Genomic DNA, 17,309 nt, shown 5'->3' with positions numbered 1-17,309 from the left:
AAAAGCCATTTTCGCTGGTGGCTTCATGACAGTTTACGCCATTTTGCTTAGGCAGAAAAAGTACACGCAAAGAGGTATTTCTTCCTTTTCATTTTATTACAAAAACAAAAAAAAGAACTTAGAATTAAGTACAACAAACATCTACTCAGAAAAGAAGACAAAGGAGGCAGACTGTGTGTGTGTGTGTGTGTGTGTATATGTGTTCTTTTTAAACCCCATTTAAAAAAAAATCACCCCCAACAAAAGTTGAATGACAGCACGGAGGAGGCTTGGGGGTTTCATCAGAAAAAACACTTGCCAGAAGGTGTGTCAAGCATTTTCTTTGGGAACCAACAGAAACATTTATGGTAAAAACGCTTCCTGCGCGCACACATGCACACACACACACACACACACACACACACATCATAGACGGTTGAGGAATGAAGAGAAAATGAACTTTGCTGGTACGTCACCGTGGCGGTCTCGAACGTCTTACACATTGTGTGAGCCAGTCAAGAGTGCAGAAGGGCGGGGGCGGACGTCTAATGCCGCCTCTTCTTCTTGACTGGCGGCAGTCTCGACGAACTGCTCTTCCTCTTCTTGTTGGACGTATCCTCATCTTCGTAGTGACTCTCCTTGTCGGCTGCGTACAACAATGACGGCATGCTTCATCCTTAGCCTTTGTTCAATTTTACCTGCCTGCTCATTTTTGGTCACAGATATGGTGTGCATATATTAGCACTTAATATGCCGCGAGAGTGGCTGCCTATGCAGCAGCTCCTATATTTTGTTTTACTTCTTTCTTTCCTTTCCTCTTCCTTTCATAACTGCTGCTGTCAAATGTAAATTTCTCGACTGTGAGACTCTTCTTTTCCTTTCGGCTTTTCCCTCCAAGGCGTCGCCACAGCGAATCAGTGTCCTCCATCTTCAGAGGTTTGATCGGCATAGTGAGGGTTCTGGCAGGCGAACGGACTTAACGAGGCAAGCGACGCATGGCTAAGGGCTATTCTAGTGTACATCTTGGGTAGTGAGGGGCAGCGCATTTTTCGAACCCTCGGCCCCACACAAACATATGAAGAATGTCAATGACATCCCCCTCCCAGTGCGTGATAGTCGAGCGGATTGCCTAATGTCAACGACGGCAACGCACGGGTGAGTCTGTACGCCACTACGTTGCCGACTTACGATGCTTTGCGGGCCTCTGTAAATTCAGCCGTTGAGAAGAGATTGATTCGGGATCAATTGGTGGAGCACACGATTGATCCCAAACCAATAGAGAAACTATTACTTTTACCTGATGACCTCCCACTCTCAAAGGTTGTGGATATGGCGTTCCAACCGGAGAACGCAGCACAATTAGCGGCTTCAGCTTGCGAAACCCTTCACGCTCTCCACATTTTCACCACTCTGCACATTTCACCATGACATCCCCGATCTACTGGTGAAAAGGACGCTTTGATCCTCTCATCTAAAACTGCTTCATACCACATAGAGCAGGGGTGTCAAAGTCATTTTTTGCCGCGGGCCACATTGTAGTTATGGTTTCCCCTCGAGGGCCGTTATGAATTTGGGGAACCCATTAGAATGTTTAAATCCCTTCAAATATTACATATAGAGCACACAGCAAATGAATGAATAACTCGTTTTCAAATCTGAAGTCAAGAATAATGACTTTTATTGTGGTTGACATCCTAAAATATGAAATTTTGGCTCAGAGTTTAGCAATCATCATGGAATTTAACAAGTTTGATTTGCTTTCGTGGGCCGAGAAAAATGATGTGGCGGGCCGGATTTGGCCCGCGGGCCTTGACTTTGACACCTGTGACATAGAGGGTGCAGAAAGTGCATAAGATTGAACGACTGTCTTTGTTCTGTCATATTTTTTTTTTTTTTTTTTTTTTGACGGCAAGATCAGAGCATTGTCATCAAATGGTGAGTATAGTTTTTGCTTTTTTGAATGTTGTTGTGCCGAAGACCATTATGTGTTTGGGAGCCTATTACTGAGCGAGTTGCTTGTGCCGGTCCCGAGCCCAGATAAATACAGAAGGTTGTGTCAAGGGACACCGCAGGGATAACGTAAAAGCTTGGCCAAAACAAACCTTTAAAGATGGAGGACACTGATTTGCTGTGGCGACCGTGGCGTGTCACACGTGCACACCGCAGCGCTGACGTGTGTACACCCTTGAAGTGCGCCTTTCAACCCTTTGATGTCTGACATCTTTCAAGTCAGCCTGACTCATTCCCACACAGGCCAAGGGTATACAAGTAGCTCAGGACAGAGATATCGGGGGTATCACGGGCAGAACCACTTGGACTCTGACTCAGACACACAGACTCGCAGAGACCCGCACAGCGTTGGACGGAGTTCACAGCGCGACTTGCTCGACTCCACGCCACGATCAAGCGCTGGGATACATCTGTGTGTCACTTGCCTAGGAGATCTGACAACGAACCTACTTACGAAACCTCAAACTCTTTGACCCCTTGAAGGGAAAAGCCAAAAGGAAAACAAGACTTCAAGATGGCACTGCAAGAGTGGCTGCCTTTACAGCACCTCCTGTATTTTGTGCTTCCTTTCATCACTTTGCTGCTGTGAAATGTAAATTTCTACACTGCAAGACTAATAAAGGCAAATCCAATCCAATCCATTAGCTGAAACGCTCGGGAAGTACATTGCCCCTTCTTTGTGACACTGCGTAATTGTTCTTGACTTGGTTTTGTGTGAGACCAAATAAGAATCCGTCAATAATTGGAAAAAGATTGTCAAAAATTTTGACATAAAAAAAAAAAAAAATAACCAGTGGAACACTCCCTTTTTCAAAGGAAGCACAGACTGAACTCAGGTTCACTGACAACGAGCTAAATAAACAATATTATGCACCTTTCCTGGCTTCTTCCTCCAGCTCGTCCCAGTCTTTGCCGCTCTCCTCCTCGCTGCCCAGTGATGCGCTGTAGTCTGTGGATGATGCGGTAACAGTGCAGCTTTATTTCTCAGGATTCAGATTGGCGGGCGTGGGAGAGACGAAACGTAAACCTACCAGAATTCTCTGTCTCTGAGCTGTAGTCTTCATCGCTGTCTTCTTCCTCCTCCACTTCCGTCTCATCGGCAGAAGGGTTAAACGTCTCGTCCTCCATCTCCGACTCGGAATCTTCTTCGGCGCCGCTACCCTGCAGGGGCAAAGGATGCAAACTGAGGCCCAGGATGGTCGCGAGAAGTTAACGCGAGTGACGTCGGATGAATGCCAGAAAGACCTCGCTCTCCGGGTCCAGGAAGGACCAGCCTCCTTGTTCGAAAAAGCCCTCAGGGTCGTCCACAATTGTTTTCATGATTTTGGTCCAGTTGAGAGACTGGACGCCCTCCGTGTACTTGATGTCACACGAGCTGCATGAGTACAAGAAAACGGTTGGTAGTAAAAAAAAAAAAATGTCACGGGGGTGTCTTTTGGACACGCTCTTACTTGAGCCACTCCTTGATGGGGTCCAGTGAGTTGACAGGCACTGCGTTGATCATGGTGACCTTTTTGTTGTAGTCCTTATAGACGATGACCACGTCAAAATTCTTGAGGTGGAACTGTACTCGTTCAAAGTGGACTAGCTCCACCTCATCCAGAGTCACCACGAACGGCGGCTGCACACATTCGAGGTTTAACAATGACGCTTTTAAATAGTTATGACCCTTCAACGCGGGTGTGCGTTTTCCCATACCCATTCCGTCACGTTGACAAGGGAACTGGAGGTGGGTTGTAGCAGGCAGGTACTCCTGTAGGGGGCGCCCTGGAAGCTGAAAATACATTGGAGGATATGTAACTGGGTGGAAAGATTGGAAAAATATTACATTGGAATCAATCGGTTGGAAAATGTGATAGAGAATAGACAGAAAAAAAAGTTATCATATTTAAAAGTTTCATGCTTAGAAGGCCCACAATGGAAGCACTGAAAATCTGGAGTTAACCTGAGGTGAACAGACAGCCTGTTAAACTGTCATCCTCATATAGGAGATCTGGCCTTGGACTAATGTACGACTTGGTAAACTTCACAGGAAGAGCTCATTTGCCAGGTTACAAATGTATCAGTTCATGGAAAGGACAACCAATTAAAATGTCAACGTTCTGTTGGTTTACAGTTGTAGGTGCTTGGGACCTCCAGGGCGTGCTATTCAAATCAAGATGACTATGTTTTACTAATGTATCACTTAAAGGACAACCGACACCACTTTTTTGTTTCCTAACTGACATCAGAAAAATGTTTTATAGCATCTAAAATACCCAAAACACGCAGGGTATTTTTAGTCAAATGCAAAACACCAATAAAAATGACTTAGTGTCCAAAAACTACTTCAAATTGAACCCGGAAGTGGCCAGTTTCAGAAGGTCCCGCCCCCTTGTTCGTGATGTCACGACAAGACGTCTTGCCTTCCTCGAGAATCAAAACAATGGCTTCAGATTCGGAGAAGACGCTTTCTTGTTACTCATCCAGTTATGAATATCATTCAAATAGTTCTGAAGAGGAAAGCATAAATGTTTGCAATCAATTAAAGAAGTTATTCCGTCATTTTGAGGCATCTGGACAGAAATGTAGCACCCAGAAAATGCAGAAGATGGCGCCAAAGCTCAGTTGGAAATGGTCTGATTTGTCTCCTGGGAATTTGTTTCAGCGAATATCAAATACAGTAAAGTCTCGTTATATCGATATTCTCGGGAGTCCGAAAAAATATCGATATAACCGGGACTATCGATATATCCGACCCTGCGCGCATGTAATTTTCTCCTTGCGTTCACAGAAATAGTATCGTAACAAGCGGTACTATCGATATAACCGATATCGATATAACGAGACTTTACTGTAGTGTTATTATTATTATTATGTGTTTTCCTTCTAATTTCGCCATGAACACGGATCAACATGAAGTTTTCAGACCAAACAAAGTACCGCAAAATGCATTGTGTGTCCTTTTCTCGGTCGGGGCGTTCCTTCTGTGACGTGATGTCAGGAATCGTCACCAACTCAAAAACAAGACTTCCTGAAGATTCAGCGAGTCTTAAAACGTGCGGTGGAATCTTTGTAAAATACGCTCAGTAGAAGTCATTTGAAGCGATTTTACAAATTATGGACACAACTTGTCCGGGGCGTCGGTTGTCCTTTAAATTTGCATATACGCTGAATAAATAGCTCGGCAGAGGGCTGCAGACGTTGAGCCTCGGTCATGAATGTCTACGTCCCCTGCCGGAAGTAAAAGACAATCTTCCTGTGTTGCAGCCTTTGTTCAGTTTCCGACCGAACATCTCTGACAAAATGTCATTTAGCAAATTGAGGGATGGTGTTTTGTGTTGGTTAGCAGATAGCACAACAGCGGCGGCTAGATTTACCCAAGATCCCTGAAGGGCACCTCGAACTCCAGCTCTTCACGGGTGAGCGTCTCGACCTTCTCAATGAAGTTCTTGAAAGCCGACTTGAGTTTGTGCCGCATCTCACGTTCCATCTGCTCGGCGTAGAGGTCGTCGCGGTCGTGCATGTGCTGGTGCTTGCCCAGGTCGGTGGTGATCTCGCCCACTTCTGTGTAGAACTGCACGTCCGTGTGGCGCCGCTTTCCGAACATGATGGCGTTCTACAGAAAAAGGGGCGGGACCAGACACTCTTCAGCACGACTCGGGAAGAACGTGGGCGGGTTGTCCTCAAGCACCTGGCGGCACCTTGAGGTGGAAGTGCAGGACGATGATCATCTCGCCGTCGCACGGCTGGAAGATGGCATGCTTGATGTTGTTGTAAAGGATGTCTACTTTATCTCCACGGACAGACGTGAAGCGAAAACCTGGTCGAGGAGACAAGCGGAAATGAAACCCGGTGATGGCGGATGTGTGTGGGCGCGGGGGGGGGGGGGGGGGGGGGGTGACCTTACCGTTGGTGTGCGCCTCCAGGTAGCCCTGCATCCTCTTCTGGGCGATGTTAGGACGGATGTAGAGATCTTTGAGTTTGGGGTTGCTCCGATTTAAGTTGATAACCAGCGAGTCCTGCTTGACAATGCCCTCTTTTTCCTTCTCTTCAGCCTCCCGCGTCTTGTAGCGCTTCTGGACTTCTTTGATGATGCGGAAGGCGTTCTGCAGGTTGGTAGATGGAACCGAGGTATCGCCTGGCACTTTCAGGTTGGAGGCGCGGTACGTGCTGGCAGCACAAGAAAGAATATTCAGTTGACAGCCTGAACACAAAGCCTATTTATTTAGGTTTCTTTCAACTACTTTCCAAGACAAATTATGCACATGAGGCGTATGTGATACCTTTCGGTCCATTGAAATGTCGTAATCATACCATTGCGGCTTTTAAAGTGATGCTATGAATTTGATTCGAGCCACGATTTTCCTCAAAACAAGCTGCAGCGCAATATTCACTATTATACATTCACAAACATGAGTTTGACATCATTAAAAGTTCTGATTTGCATCTTGCGTGTAAATATACAATTATATGTAATTATGTAAGTATAGTAAGGAGGAGACTGTGCTGAGCGGTTGCGCCTTTTTGGCAGCGCGAATATGCCAGCACCGTTTTTGATTTGGGAGAAATGTCGGTGCCATTTGACAGTCATTGCTACACAGGTCTGGGGCGATTGTGCGTTTTTGCGCCCGTAATGAGCAGCATTTTCACAGCCCCGCTTTGTTCAGCGGAAAGGTCGGTACTGTTGGACAGTCTGTGGCTGGATGGATGCATGGCTTGAGGAGCCTGCAATAAGAAAGGAGCGTCAGCGCAGAGCGCTGATGCATATGCGGAACTGTTGCGACTTGCAATTGAAGCGAATTTACGTGGGAAAGGAGATGTGAGACAAACTCTTTTCGTTAATGGATGCTCCAGCTTTCTGTTTGCTTTCAACATTTAGCTTGTAGCAGACGTGCACATTTCACGATGATCCATTGTGAAAAGGATGCTTTGATCCTCTCTTTCATGTAGAACTGCTTTGTTGAAACAAAGAGGGTGCAGAAAGTGCTTAAGATTGAATAAATGTCTGTTTTTTTGTGTTGTCTCACATTATTTGTTATTTAGTTTAATTAGTTGTTTTGACTTAAAGATGGCGCTGTGAGTGGCTGCCTTTCCAGCAGCTCATGTATTTTGTCTTTCTACTTTCATTCCTTTCATCACTTTGCTGCTGTGAAATGTAAATTTCTCCACTGCGAGACGAATAAAGGCTAATTCAATCCAATCCAATCGTTGTAGGGAAAGCTTTTTTAGTCATTTTAAAACAATTTGTTGTAATTTATATGTCCTCTGTGTACATAAATATCAATAAAATTTACAAAAATATTTGTTTCCACACATTTGTAAGAAACTTAACGTAGCCTCAAACTTAACGTGACCAAGGGTTTACAGGAAAATTTTTCGGACATTCAAACAACCTTTAAAAGAGAATAAACCCAAATTTCGCGCAGTTCGATACGTACATTTCCTTAACAAAAGTGGCGTCCGGATTAGGGAAAATGTTCCCTTCCTGTCGGCCCAAGGAGCTGCCGGGAACGTAGAAGTTGATCCTCAAGTATGTGTAATCTCCTTCCACGGACATGCTGATGTTCTAGGACAACGACACAGAGGTCAGGTGCACTCAAAAATGCGAACTGGTGGGTAAAAAGAGGTTATGATGGCGTTACCTTGATCGTGGCGATGTGAAACGGCGTGGCGATGCCGAATATGGGCATGACCACCGTCTCGTATTTCTTGTCGATGAAGATCTTCATTTCTCGGATGTCCTTCTCTCTGGGCATTTGTGAGACATTCTTGTAGGACACGTTGGATTTTCTGGCTCTACAAGAGAAAGTTGTCAAAAGTTGGGAGTCCAGTTCAAAAACTGCTTTTCATCTGAGGATAACGCTCACTTTTGGATTTGCTGTTCTCCTTTCTGCTCCGTCAATCGCCGCTTGGCCTCCTCGTTCAAATTATCGGCGAGCTCCTTCTGGTGGGCACGTCGCTTCTCCTCCGCCGTCATCTCGTTCTGTGCACACACACCCACAGAACTGGACATTACGGGCGGAACAATACACTTGACGCCGACACAAACACACATGCAATGATGAAATGCAGACGACCATGAGAACATGAAAAGTTGAATAAACAGGCAAACGCACACCCAAAAAATAAATAAAAATGATTTACGAAAAGGACGCTTGCTGTCCTCATCGGCTGATTTGACTACTTACCTTCCCAAGTAGCTAGTAGAGACCAAAAAAACACGCACACGCTTAAGTCAACAGCTCTCAAATGTGCAATCGGATCTACGCGCCGACCCGTCAACTCACCCGGGTTCTGTCGGCCAGCAGCGCCGCACCGCGAGCGCCCTTTCCCAGCAGCTCTTCAGCATCGTCGACTTCCTCCTCCTCGTCTTCCTCATCGTCGTTCTGAAAGACGCCGCATGTTCAGAAAACACCAGCAGCACACAAGTGGGATTTTGCAGAGAAGTTAGGGCTTACTTTGAGGAAGATGCCCACGTTTTTGATCTTCTTCTTGACCGGCGTGAGTATTGAGGCTGCCTCGTCCTGTTGCCGCCACACAGATAAACAGTATCAATTAGCTTAAATGCAAATTTTGTTTTATCCCAAAAGTCTAATGGACTCCATTTTCATGTGCCGTATTTTCTGGTACACCGCATTATAAGCGGCACCTTTAACGAATGACATATTTTAAAACGTTTTCCATACATAAGGTGCATCGGATTATGAGGCACATGGTCAGCTTTTGAAAAAAATATCTTCTAGTGCACAAAATGTCTTTTTTTCAGCCGGAGCCCTGCACACAGTGACATGCGCACCTCGTTGATCTGCACGGTGTCACCGACAAACAAGGCATATTTCTTCTGCTCTTCTTTTTTGCCCTCTTTATTCACGAGGTCGGCAAAGCCTAAACTGATACTCAGCACCATGCCTGCCAGACACAAGCATGCACGTCAAATAAATCAATGAAAAACATGGAAACACTGGAGGTGATTGTCATCATTTAACATGACTTTCAGCTACCTTTTTTCAGTTTGTATTGATTCTTGGAGTTGAGCACTAAGGAACCTTCCCGGAACTCGATGCCCATGGCAAACCTGCAAACATGATCCACATGTGAGACGAACGTCTGACGTGAACGCAATCACAACACGGGAACCCACCCAAGATTTTTAGTCAGCTTGGCGACAAGATCCGCTTTCTCCTTCTTCACGTACTCCAAAACGGTGTTGTAGGCGTCGCAGATTTTCACCCCTGGGCGGGAAAAGGACGCAAGTCACATTCACATTGAATAACTCCCACGGCCACCCTGAGCGGCGAGCTTGTGGACGTACCGTGCTTGAGCTCCTTCAGCAGCTCCTCCTCCACCTGGAGGAGGAAATTATAGTTGTCTTGCATCTCCTGTGGCGGGTCCACCATGAGCGTGCGCACCAGATTGGAGCAGTACGACTTGTAGCGGATGCCCATGGCGCATGTGATGGCGCCAAAGTGCATGTGGTTCTTGTCACTGCAAAGGAAGAAGACGTGGATAATTCCTGTTGGCTTTATTTCAAGGGTGCTCAATACGTTGATCGGGATCTACTAGTCGTTCTCCAAGGTGATGTGACCTTGTTATGAACTGATGCTACAAATAAAGTTCACTTGTTAGGAATAAAAACTAGATGTCGGCCTATCATCTATCCGTACACTTGATTGATACAAAGGACAACCAGTTAAATGACTTTTCCTTATTAGGTATATTGCGTGCTCAAACAATGCACCTTAAAGGACAACCGACGCCCCGGACAAGTTGTGTCCATAATTTGTAAAATCGCTTCAAATGACTTCTACTGAGCGGATTTTACAAAGATTCCACTGCATGTAGCTATACTTTACGTTTTAAGACTCGCGCTGAATATCTTGTCTTGTTTTTGAGTTGGTGACGAGTCCTCACCCTACGTCACTGAAGGAACGCCCCTCAGCGAGAAAGGACATACCTTGCATCACCTCAATGCATTTTGCGGTACATTGTTTGGTCTGAAAACTTCGTGTTGATGGCGAAATTAGAAGGAAAACACATAAATAACGCAATGGTGAATCGTTGTATGTTACATCGAGACAACTCTTTGATATTCGCGGACAAAAATTCCAAGGTGAACAATAAAACTACTTCCAACGGAGCTCTGCCGCCATCTTCTGAAATTTCTGTGACACTACACCTCAGTCTTGATCTGTCAAAATGACCCTGAAGACCTTCTTTAAATCGATTGCAAACATTTATACTTTCCTCTTCAGAACTATTTGAATCATATTCATAACTGGATGTGTAACAAGAAATCATATTCTCCGAATCTGTAGCCATTGTTTTGATTCTCGAGCAAGGCAAGACGTCTTGGGAGGACGTCACGAACTGGGGGCGGGACCTTCTGAAAATGCCCAATTCGCAGCGCAATTTTTTGCAGATTTTGGACACTAAGTCATTTTTATTGGTGTTTTGCATTTGACTAAAAATATCAGCCTGCGTGTTTTGGGTATTTTAGATGCTATACAACGTTTTTCTGATGTCAGCTAGGAAACAAAAAAGCGATGTCGGGTGTCCTTTAAATGCAAGATAGGGATAAAAATGAGTGAAGGAACGTGACCAAGTAAGATGAAAAAAAAGTATCACTTTCATACAGAATGGGAGGACTTTTTTTCATGATGACATTTTCAAAGTGTTTTCAAAGTCATCTCTACCAGTTATCAGAGTGAAGTGAGGAAATGGCAAATAACGTACATACTGTAGTTTCCAGACTATCAGCCACGACTTTTGTTACAAGCTCATACCTGCCAGCTTTTGAAACTAGAAAAGCTTAGTAATATGCCGGGGTACAGGAGGTCAGGGGGGGTGAAACGGTTTTTAACATTACAGCTACAGTGGGGCCTTGGCTTAAAAGTGTGTATCCCAAAAATTTTCAACTAAATAAGCCTTAAAACTACACACAATATACCTTATTCTATGTATAGTAAATGTGCTATTGTATTGTAATGAAAGAAATACACTTCACTATATAATAAAGTCGCTATTTACATGTGTGATGGTCGTTGATGGCTCTTAATTGACACCTGTTGCTTTCGGACTTGTAAGGTGTTGACTTGTAAGGTGAAACTGAGGCATCACATTATCATTCATCATGTTGATGATTCTCATAGACAGTCTTTTCTGGATGGAACTGTTCAGCCATCTCCTCCTCGCCCTCAGATGACAACTCCTGAATGGCTTGCTTCTGTTTGTCCTCTTGAAGGCAAATCAAATTCTCTGTGTTGAGGACCTCATTACGTTCAGCAACAAGCTCCTCGATGTCATCTGCATCCACTTTGAGTCCCATGTTCTGTCCAATGGAAACAATGTCATCCAAAACAACAGAGTCATGAGAATCAAATCCTTCAAAGTCCCTCTCAAGGATGCATGCGGGCCATAAATTCTTCCATGCTGCTTCCCAGGATCGAAGGGTAACATCCAGCCAAGCCTTTTCTATCAGCTGAACACAATGATACTGTTACGTTCCGAGCGTGACAGGGATAGCTGACTCGTCGGAACGTTAATAAAAGGGGTTGGATCCCTGAGCAGGCGGCAGAGACGTAGGTGTCGGCAGAGATTTTATTACAACAAAAAGTGTGGGTCCAATGATCTCACGGACCCGGAATAACGTGACAAAATAAACCACAAAAAGGGGCACAGAGAGGAGCCGGGCGGGAAAATAAAATGGCACACTGGGGTGCAAAAGCTCGCGATCGCGAAAAGCAACTAACTTACGCGATCGCGGCCAACAATCACCTCGGGCGAAGCAAATCCTCGTCCTGGCAAAAGTCCGAGACACTAGTTTAAATGCCCCAGTGTCTGTGATTAGGGGATTGACAGCAGCTGGCGGAGGTCGGAAGCGGCGGCCCCGCCCCAGCTGTCAACTCGGACGTGACAGATACACATTGAAATGGTCCGTCCAATAATCCTTAAAGGACAACCGACGTCACTTTTTTGTTTTTTAACTGACACCAGAAAAACGTTTTATAGCATCTAAAATACCCAAAACACGCAGTATGATATTTTTAGTCAAAGGCAAAACACCAATAAAAATGACTTAAAGTGTCCAAAATCTGCAAAAAATTGAGCTGCGAATTGGGCATTTTCAGAAAGTCCCGCCCCCATTTCGTGACGTCACGCCATGACGTCTTGCATTGCTTGTGAATCAAAACAATGGCTACAGATTCAGAGAATATGGTTTCTTGTTACACATCCAGTTATGAATATGATTCAAATAGTTCTGAAGAGCAAAGCATACATGTTTGCAATCGATTAAAGAATTTATTTGGGCTGTTTTGAGGCAACATTGGGGGACAATCTCTCACAAAAAAAGAGGCACAAAATGGCGACATCCTGTGGCCACCTCAGTTTCCACAGGCTGATAAATTCTTAAATGGCGCTTGGACGCCTTCTGGCGGCTTTTGGGTGCAACACGAGGTCCCCAGACCAAACAACTCCAGTAAAATACATTGACATGATGGAAGGACAATGCAACAATGCGTTCTTTTCACGGTCAGTGGGTGGTCCTTTCGCGACGTCATGTACGGACTTGTCACCAACTCAAAAACAAGACTTCCTGAATATTCAGCATGAGTCTTAAAACGTAAAATATAGTGCACCGCTATATGTGGTGGAATCTTATTAAAATACGCTCAGTAGAAGTCATTTGAAGTGATTTTACAAATTATGAACACAACTTGTCCGGGGACGTCGGTTGTCCTTTAAGGGATAGTTCGCTGTCATTAGTCATGTGAAAGCATCGAGGAAATAAAGCCTTTGTGTAAAGCTTTGCTGCGAAGGATGGTAGCAATGGTGAACTTAGCATATCCGCTAAGCCGCTAGAACAGACAAACGCACACCTCGTTCGTGTTTCTCAATGATCTCCTTCTTCTCCTCAACTGTGATTTTGTTTTGTGTCTTCTTCGGCTTAACACGAGACTGTGGTGGGGTCTTTTTCGGTCCCATAACAGCAAAAGTATCGTTGAAGACGATCAACGTGTGCACTCATAGAAAGGGGGTGTGGAAAGGTAGGCCGGCTGGGGCGCTGTTCGGTCGTGTGCTTTGGTGTTCTTCCGCCAAAGATTACTCCGCCAGCCGTGGTGGGGCGGCGCACCGTGTGTATCCCGAAAAGTAGTGCTTAATCCAAGGTTTGATTTTCGTAAATTTAATGTTCGTAAACTGAAAATTTCACAAGGCAAGGTGTTCGTAAACCGCTCCACTGTACTTAAAATGAGGCGAAAAACACCATACAAATGTTGATCAATGTCAAAGATATACAGTAAAGTCTCGTTATATCGATATCGGATATATCGATATTCCCGGTTATATCGATACTATTTCTATGCACGCATGGAGAAAATTACATGCAAACAGGGTCGGATATATCGATAGTCCCGGTTATATCGATATTTTTTCGAACTCCCTTGAATATCGATATAACGAGACTTTACTGTACTTGTGACAAATTACCTATACTTCAACTTGTCAATCATTAAAATATCATGTTGGCAACTATTTTAAGAAAACAAAACAAATATTTTACAATCAACCAAACATTTAATAATTAATCGTGTTTGAAAAGTACATTTAATCGCAGGACATTGTTAGTCGCTTCAAATATGCACATGTAACCTACATTCTATGGGTTGACAAAAATAGCTATCAACAAAGTCAAATTACAAACTTGTGTAATTTCACCTTTTCTTGACGGACGCATAACTCATGCAAATGCTTGGAAGTATTCCTCACAAAAACGACTCGTTTTCTTTTACATTTAACACTTTTTGTTGCTTTTTCTCCAGCAGATGCCAACACGTGACAATGATGAAAACAATGCTAACTCGACTCTTGATTCCTGGAATGACCCGTAACACGCGCAATTCATCTCAAGGAAGCTAACAGCTGGCACTGTGCCGATCGGTTGTTCTAAATTTAGATATGATGCATAGCATCTTGTGTTTTGAATGAATGTTGGGTATTTACTAATTTGACAATTTTTGACTTATTGTTTTTCTTGGAAACCGTAATTTTAATTAATAAACCGTAACCCGGAATGAGATCATGAAAACCGTACTCATTACAGCAAAATCGTCGTGGTAGGTATGGATTATACATGTTATGTATTTTGATGTTCGGACATCATATAAATATCTAGTTATTCTTTGCTTGCAAATGTGAAGAGGCAATGTGCTGCAAAACAACTATGGACGTTGGTGGAGGCAACGACATACCTGACGACGCTAAATTTGAGGCTGTAATTTCCGCCACTCTGAATGATGGGAGGGTAACACATCTCCACGGTAGAGGGGTCCACACCGCCCAGGTATTTCTTTTCTTCAATGGCTTTTTCCACAGACTCTGCCAGTTTGCTGTGCCGCACTTTCTGTTGGCGGGAAACACGAGGGTGAGGCGGATGGCGCTTCTACTGCGAGTCAGGGGTTCCTCACCTCATCCGCGTCGACAATCTCCATGACTCGCTCTTTAAAAAACTTGGAGTACACCTCACTGGTGATGGCCGCCGCTTTTTTCATCAGGCCGAGTTCGCCGTCCTCCTTTACCGCCATGGTGTACGCCACGACGGCGCTGATGTCCACCTGCGGGGAAAGAGGAAGCAAACATGAAATTCTTCTGAAAATGTCAGTCAGCAGCCCCCGAGCTTCTCTTACCTTCTCCAGGCCTTCCGCCGTGAGCGCGTCGTTCCAACTCTTCATGTATTCGCCAGGAAATTTGTCCTTACTGAACACGCCCACCGTCTTGCCGCCACGGCTGCCACGAATTGCATCGATCATCTTGTCAAAGTTGGGCTTGTTGCTCTCGTTCTGAAAGACAAGGCACACTTGTCACTGTCACTTTTTTTTATTCCCCGTGAGAAGTGAAATGAGCACTCAGCGGCCAATGTTACCTTTTCTCTGGTGAGAAGAGTGATGGGCGGGACACCGTTGGCGTTTTCGTTGCCCTTGGTAATGGCCACCTGTTTGAGGAAGTCCACTTTCTTCTTGCTGGCGAGGAAGAGGATCTTGGTGTCGCAAAAGACCATGATGGTGTCTGTCACTTCGTAGCCAAATAGCCAAGTCTGAAGACAAAAAGCCTTTTTGATACAAGATCTTGTGACATACTTGATGATTCAAGACCCAAATGGGCTCACCTGTATGGCCGTGGATTTGGCATAGACAATTTCCTCATCCACTCCAACAGACACCACGATGGCATCAATTTTACCAAACTCATCCTCTCCTTTCTGGGAAGAAAATGCATGATATTGAGGCCTATCTATAATGACAAGTCTTTGAACTACATGTCATCTGCAAAGTCAGTTTGGCATTCATCATTACTTTTGAATCTTTCTGTGAATATTTTAAAGTCTTTATAGTTAAATCTCCTCTGTCTGTGCTCAGCAGGTTTTCCAATGATACCAGTCATTCGGAAATGGGAACAAAATAGGATAAAGGGCTGACTGCCTGTACTGAGATGGATTTAATTATGCTGTTTCACTTTAATATAAAGGTGTTCCTTGACTGGAGTTCCAATAACCGATAAAGAAAATGGGCAACATCCATCATAATAATAATACTACATCTGTGTAAGCTCTGTTGTACAGGAGTGGTCCATCGATGAAAAGGTTTCTTCTGCCATCATCTGTACTTCTTTCAAAGAAGTTCAGATGACGGCCGAAGAAACCTTTATCAATAATGATACTACTACGACTACTACTACTACTACTACTACTACTAATAATAATAATAATAATAATAATAATACATTTTATTTATAAGCGCCTCTCAAAGACACTTTACAATCACAAAACAAGGACATAAATAAAATCAAAGATACAATTATTAAAGAACAAGAGATAAAACTATACAGAGAGTGCAATTTTAGACACCATCCATCCAACCATTCATTTAATTGCTTTATCATTAAGAAGATCGCAGGCATGTTGGAGCTAATCTCAGCTGACTTCAGGCAGTAGACGGTGTACACCCTGAACTGGTTGCCAGCCATTGCTGGGCACACGTTGGCAAAAAAAAAAAAAAAAATCACACCCTAGGAAAATTTTGTGTGACCATGCATGTCTTTGGAATGGGAAAGGAAGCCGGAGTAAACACCGGAGTAAATGTTGGAATGGGAAGAGACAATGCAAACTCCAGAAAGGCTGGGGCGAAAATCGAACCCACGACCTCTTCACCAGGCTAACAACTTGTCCACCGTTCTGCCTCTTTTCTCTGGAACTCACCATCCAATTTTCTAATTTCATAATGTGGTGTACTATTAAAGTGGCCACACCAAACACATGGTTTATTTCTTACAGGGTGTCACTTTTAGCAGCACATGCCCACCCCTGCTGCGATTTCATTTTCAATCAAAGAAATTGGTACATTTTCACCTCTTCTAAAGAGTCATAGATTTACTAATGTATGTCTCATCTCAGTCTGATGATGCTGTACTCGTAATTACAGATCTTTGCAATTTTTGATACATACCTAGACGTTGATAAGGAACATGTGCGGCGCTCGAGAACAAAAGTTGAGCTTGTCCTCTTACATGCTGCTCGCCTCCTCTCAACCACTAACTTGCATGCTAGCACTAGCATTTAACGCAAATGACTGCTCGTGGGGCACAAAACATCAACGCAATCGACTGTCAGGAAATCTTGGTGGTAACGCATTGCCCGGGTGAAATTTCCGCCCCGCCGACGTTGTACTTCGCTAAATATCAAGTGCGTTGACACGATGGTGAGCAAGCTAGCAAGCTAGTTAGCGAGCTAGTTAGCTAATGGTTATCTAGATTCGGTCGTACTGGCAGCTGCGAGTGCCGTTCACATTTTTACCTTCCAGTTGGCGTAGAGTCTCTTAATCCGCCGGTAGTACGCTTCCTTGTCCAGGTTAGCCGCCATGGTGAGTCTGGTGCCGGACACTCCTGCCGCCGCCTCCGCCGGCCTCACGTTGAGCTCAGCAGGCCGGATGGTGAAGATGAGGAAGATGAAGATGATGACGATGTTGATGGGTGTCACAGCACACAACGCGCCGTCGTCCTCTTCTTCCTCACGCACAAATGATCCCGCCGCTAATGCAACTTGCTTAAAAGCAGTAGATCTGTAAGGGAAATGTAATAGATTCGTGTTTGTCTTACGTCCCAGCACGCGCACCAATTAATGAGTCCACCTCTTCAATCCCCTCCCTTTTTCGAGTGTCTTAAAAATATTACAGATAAATATGAAATGATGTAACTTGTAAGCTCCGAATCTTATTTTTAGAAAAACCTGTTTTTGTTTACGTCGTTTTTTATTTAATTTATTACCGTATTGTGATTGTTTTCCCGCT

General features: G+C 44.3%; 1 protein-coding gene across 2 annotated transcripts; it reads right to left on the bottom strand.

Annotated features, from left to right (window-relative positions):
• Positions 1–75: 75 nt before the first annotated feature.
• On the bottom strand, positions 76–17,101 carry supt16h (SPT16 homolog, facilitates chromatin remodeling subunit). Of its 2 annotated transcripts, XM_088990120.1 has the most exons (25): positions 16,817–17,101; positions 15,134–15,226; positions 14,891–15,061; positions 14,655–14,807; positions 14,436–14,582; positions 14,220–14,371; positions 9,284–9,456; positions 9,113–9,203; positions 8,973–9,046; positions 8,768–8,880; positions 8,430–8,495; positions 8,259–8,357; positions 7,839–7,954; positions 7,614–7,767; positions 7,410–7,537; positions 5,879–6,141; positions 5,673–5,791; positions 5,349–5,587; positions 3,688–3,763; positions 3,441–3,610; positions 3,235–3,364; positions 3,021–3,150; positions 2,864–2,938; positions 479–625; positions 76–360 (listed from the first exon to the last, which is right to left on the bottom strand). In XM_088990120.1, exons 1-24 carry the CDS (start codon positions 16,880–16,882, stop codon positions 525–527), a joined length of 3,099 nt encoding a protein of 1,032 aa, XP_088846246.1. In that variant the 5' UTR covers positions 16,883–17,101; the 3' UTR covers positions 76–360; positions 479–524. The 2 variants fall into 2 exon arrangements, with proteins under 2 accessions (XP_088846246.1, XP_088846245.1); XM_088990119.1 differs by having other exon boundaries at positions 76–625; positions 16,817–17,038.
• Between the last annotated feature and the right edge of the window lie 208 nt (positions 17,102–17,309).

The sequence above is a fragment of the Hippocampus bargibanti genome, linkage group LG02 (genome assembly GCF_051943395.1).
Source record: "Hippocampus bargibanti isolate YZ-2025 linkage group LG02, ASM5194339v1, whole genome shotgun sequence".
NCBI classification, from domain to species: domain Eukaryota; kingdom Metazoa; phylum Chordata; class Actinopteri; order Syngnathiformes; family Syngnathidae; genus Hippocampus; species Hippocampus bargibanti.
The sequence above is the reverse complement of the archived record's forward strand: the minus strand, read 5'-3'. Positions and strand labels throughout refer to the sequence as shown.